The sequence below is a fragment of the Argentina silus genome (assembly GCF_951799395.1).
Source record: "Argentina silus genome assembly, chromosome: 1".
Classification (NCBI taxonomy): Eukaryota; Metazoa; Chordata; class Actinopteri; order Argentiniformes; family Argentinidae; genus Argentina; species Argentina silus.
The window spans coordinates 11,803,306-11,807,085 of NC_139655.1; the positions used below are offsets into that span (position 1 = coordinate 11,803,306).

At 50.4% G+C, this 3,780-nt stretch overlaps 1 protein-coding gene across 1 annotated transcript in view; it reads left to right on the plus strand.

Annotated features, from left to right (window-relative positions):
• The window catches only part of nlgn2a (neuroligin 2a), a gene marked incomplete at both ends in the record, with an annotated part of 67,781 nt that extends 64,986 nt beyond the window's left edge, over window positions 1–2,795 (plus strand). Inside the window, 3 exon segments of the mRNA XM_083679912.1 lie at window positions 1–134; window positions 1,305–1,671; window positions 1,973–2,795. The exon segment at window positions 1–134 is cut by the window's left edge and continues 20 nt beyond it. Of these exon segments, the coding sequence (XP_083536038.1) occupies window positions 1–134; window positions 1,305–1,671; window positions 1,973–2,795 (1,324 nt within the window).
• Window positions 2,796–3,780: the final 985 nt, after the last annotated feature.

Here is a 3,780-nt window from a genome sequence, read left to right on the forward strand (position 1 = left end):
CATCCTGATCGGAGTGAACCAGGGAGAGGGCCTGAAGTTTGTGGATGACAGTGAGGACAACGATGGGATCTCAGCCGCAGCCTTTGACTACACCATATCCAACTTTGTGGATAATCTCTACGGATATCCTGAGGGTGAGACAGCCTTCTATACAGTACATATCTGCCTCTTTTATTTTGACCCCTTTAAATATATATATATATATATATATATATATATACTGTATATTGTATATGTATACTGTGTGACAAATTAGTGACACCAAAACTCACTGTTTATATTGGTTTTAGTACAGCATTATTTTGTATTCATAATAGACATAGGTCTAAATGAGAGGTCAGTAAAACTACACTACAGAATAAAAATATAGAACACTAAACACAACAACAGGTTTGTTGAGAGCGGGTCTCCAGCGTGTTCGGGGAGTGTCATCTTCTTGGTTGGGGGTAAGCTGTGGCCTTTTATGCTCGGGTGGCAGTGGTGGTGCTGCCACTCATCTCCAGCCAGCTCAGACTGAATCATCAACCCGCTGTTCTCAGATCAGCCCGGAGCAGCACACAACAGGCCTCTGAGGAAACAGGGCTACATTTGTATAATGCAGTCACAGTTTTCAAGTTGTTGTTATTTGTTTTCCTGTCTGTCTCACACGCACCTACACACATGCATACTGTACGCATGCACATACATACACTTGAACACACACACATACACATACACACACACACACACACACACACACACACACACACACACACACACACACACACACACACACACACACACACACACACACACCTTGCTCAGCCTCTCCAGTTTTTTCTGCTCTTTGCCCCTCGACACATACTCCTCTCTTTCTCTCCTGATTATTACCCTGTCTCCTGTCTTTTCCTTGTATGCTCACTCACTCACTAGAACTGTATTTGCTTCCCCCCTTTACCCCCTCTCCTTGCTTCCACTCTCATTCTCACCTTGTCTCTCTCCCCCTCTATCGATCCCCTCTCTCTCTCTCTCTCTCTCTCTCCCCATCTATCTCCCCCCTCTCTCTCACTCTCTCTCCCTCCTCTGTCTACGCCCTCTCTCTCTCTCTCCCCCTCTATCGATCCCCTCTCTCTCACTCTCTCTCTCTCTCCTCTATCTACCCCACCTCTCTCACTCTCTCTCCCTCCTCTGTCTACACCCTCTCTCTCTCTCTCCCCCTCTATCGATCCCCTCTCTCTCACTCTCTCTCCCCCCTCTATCTACCCCACCTCTCTCTCCCCCTCTATCTACCCCACTTCTCTCTCTCACACTCTCCGCCCCTCTAGGTAAGGACATCCTGAGGGAGACCATTAAATTCATGTACACAGACTGGGCCGACCGGGATAACGGGGAGATGAGGAGGAAGACCCTGCTGGCATTGTTCACAGACCACCAGTGGGTGGCGCCAGCAGTGGCTACAGCCAAACTGCATGCAGAGTTCCAGTCTCCAGTCTACTTCTACACCTTCTACCACCACTGCCAGACAGAGACGCGGCCTGAGTGGGCAGACGCGGCCCACGGCGATGAGATCCCCTACGTGTTCGGGGTGCCCATGATCGGAGCTACAGATCTGTTCCCCTGCAACTTCTCCAAGAACGACGTCATGCTCAGCGCCGTGGTTATGACCTACTGGACCAACTTCGCCAAGACCGGGTAGGTGTCTGGTCATAGAGGGTGTGAATAGCTACAGATTAACTCTGCTCTTCCTTCTATTTTCCTTTACGTTTTGTTTTGATCGACTATGTTTAATTAACATTCCAAATCTAGATATTATAGCCTACCATAGGCTATGCATTCAAAAAGGTGTTCCATTTCATATGGTTTTGAATTGATTTTAACCAGTTTTTTCGTCAAATTGACCAGTGAGGTTGTGTAACTGAAAATGTAATGTTTGTATTAACTTTGGTATGACTGATCACAAAATCATCTGACATATTCCTTCCATTCTTTCCAGGGACCCCAACCTGCCAGTCCCTCAGGACACCAAGTTCATCCACACCAAGCCCAACCGCTTCGAGGAGGTCATCTGGACCAAGTTCAACTCCAAGGACAAGCAGTACCTTCACATTGGCCTGAAGCCCCGTGTCCGAGACAACTACAGGGCCAACAAGGTGGCCTTCTGGCTGGAGCTGGTCCCCCACCTCCACAGCCTCCATGAGGAGCTGCTGAGCTCCACCACCACGCGCCTGCCCCCCGGCACCCCCCGCCCCCCATGGAAGCCCGGGCCCCGCACCACCCGCCACCCCTACCCAACCTCACCTTCTGAACCGGACATCGATGGCACCGAGCCCTACCGCGAACCCCCGTTTCCCGGCGAAACACGGGACTACTCCACGGAGCTGAGTGTGACAGTCGCCGTGGGCGCCTCGTTGCTCTTCCTCAACATCCTGGCCTTCGCCGCGCTCTACTACAAGCGGGACAAGAGGCACGAGATGAGACGCCACCGACTGTCACCGCAGCGGGGCGGGCCGGCCAACGACCTGGCCCACAGCCAGGAGGAGGAGATCATGTCCCTGCAAATGAAGCACTCAGAGCACGACTCCCACCACGACCTAGAGCCCCTCAGGCCCCACGACATCCTGCGGCCCGCCTGTCCGCCCGACTACACCCTGGCCCTGCGCAGGGCCCCGGATGACGTGCCCCTCATGACCCCCAACACCATCACCATGATCCCCAGCACCATCACCGGCATGCAACCCCTCCACGCCTTCAACACCTATCCCTCCACCGGCCACAACAACACCTTGCCACACCCCCACTCCACCACCCGTGTATAGTAGAGCTCCCCCTGGGGGAGGGGAGGACTCTGGCCCTCTCTCTCTCTCTTACTCTCTGTTTCTCTTAACGTCAGCCTCCTGCTGCTGCTACTTACAACAGCCTCTACTGCTGGGGCTGTGTGAGGCGAAACTGAACTGCATGGCAGCAGGTGGGGGGGGGGGGGGGGGGGGTCTCGAAATTCGAGGAAACTATATTGGGGGGAGGGGGGAGGGATGGTTCTATTCTCTGACTCAGACAACATCCCCCACACCTGTCCATTGAACGACCATCTGCCTCTTTATATGTGTTTATCTGTTTGTTGTTTTCTCATCCCTTTTTCTTATTGGGTCTTTTGTGGGGGTGGGGATGATCCTTGGTGTGTGTGTGTGTGTGTGTGTGTGTGTGTGTGTGTGTGTGTGTGTGTGCGCGTGTGTGTGTGTGTGTGTGTGTGTGTGCGCGCGCGTGTGTGTGTGTGTGTGTGCGTGTGTGTGTGTGAGTGAGGGGGGGGGTTCCTCTCTCATATCCCTGCTTTGTAGCCTCTTCTCTTTTCTACATCCCTCTCTTTCCCTGCTCTTTACTTCTTATTTAACCCACCATGTAGTTCTGTCCATCTCTCCCCAGCCCACCTATAAACACCCGTGTAATGCTCCATAATCTAGTTCATGGGTTGTCTTTTTTATATGAGGCGTACCGTACATACAGTAAGCATACGTATAACATGAAAATATTGATATTCTGATATCATCATTCTACCAGCATTCTTGGTGCCAAGTGTGTACTGTATGATTTCCCATTCAAGGAAGCTGGGAGATGGAGAGTATTCTACGTTGTCCTTCTGATACTGTGTGTTAATGGAAAGTGCCAAAAAAAAGGCCTCTCTTGTGCTTTTCTTTAATCTTTTTCAGCGTTTGTTTTATTGTTACTTTCTATCCTTTTTTGTGGAAAGATTTTTAAATATATAGATATATAGATATATATATATATATATATAGTTATATATAAATG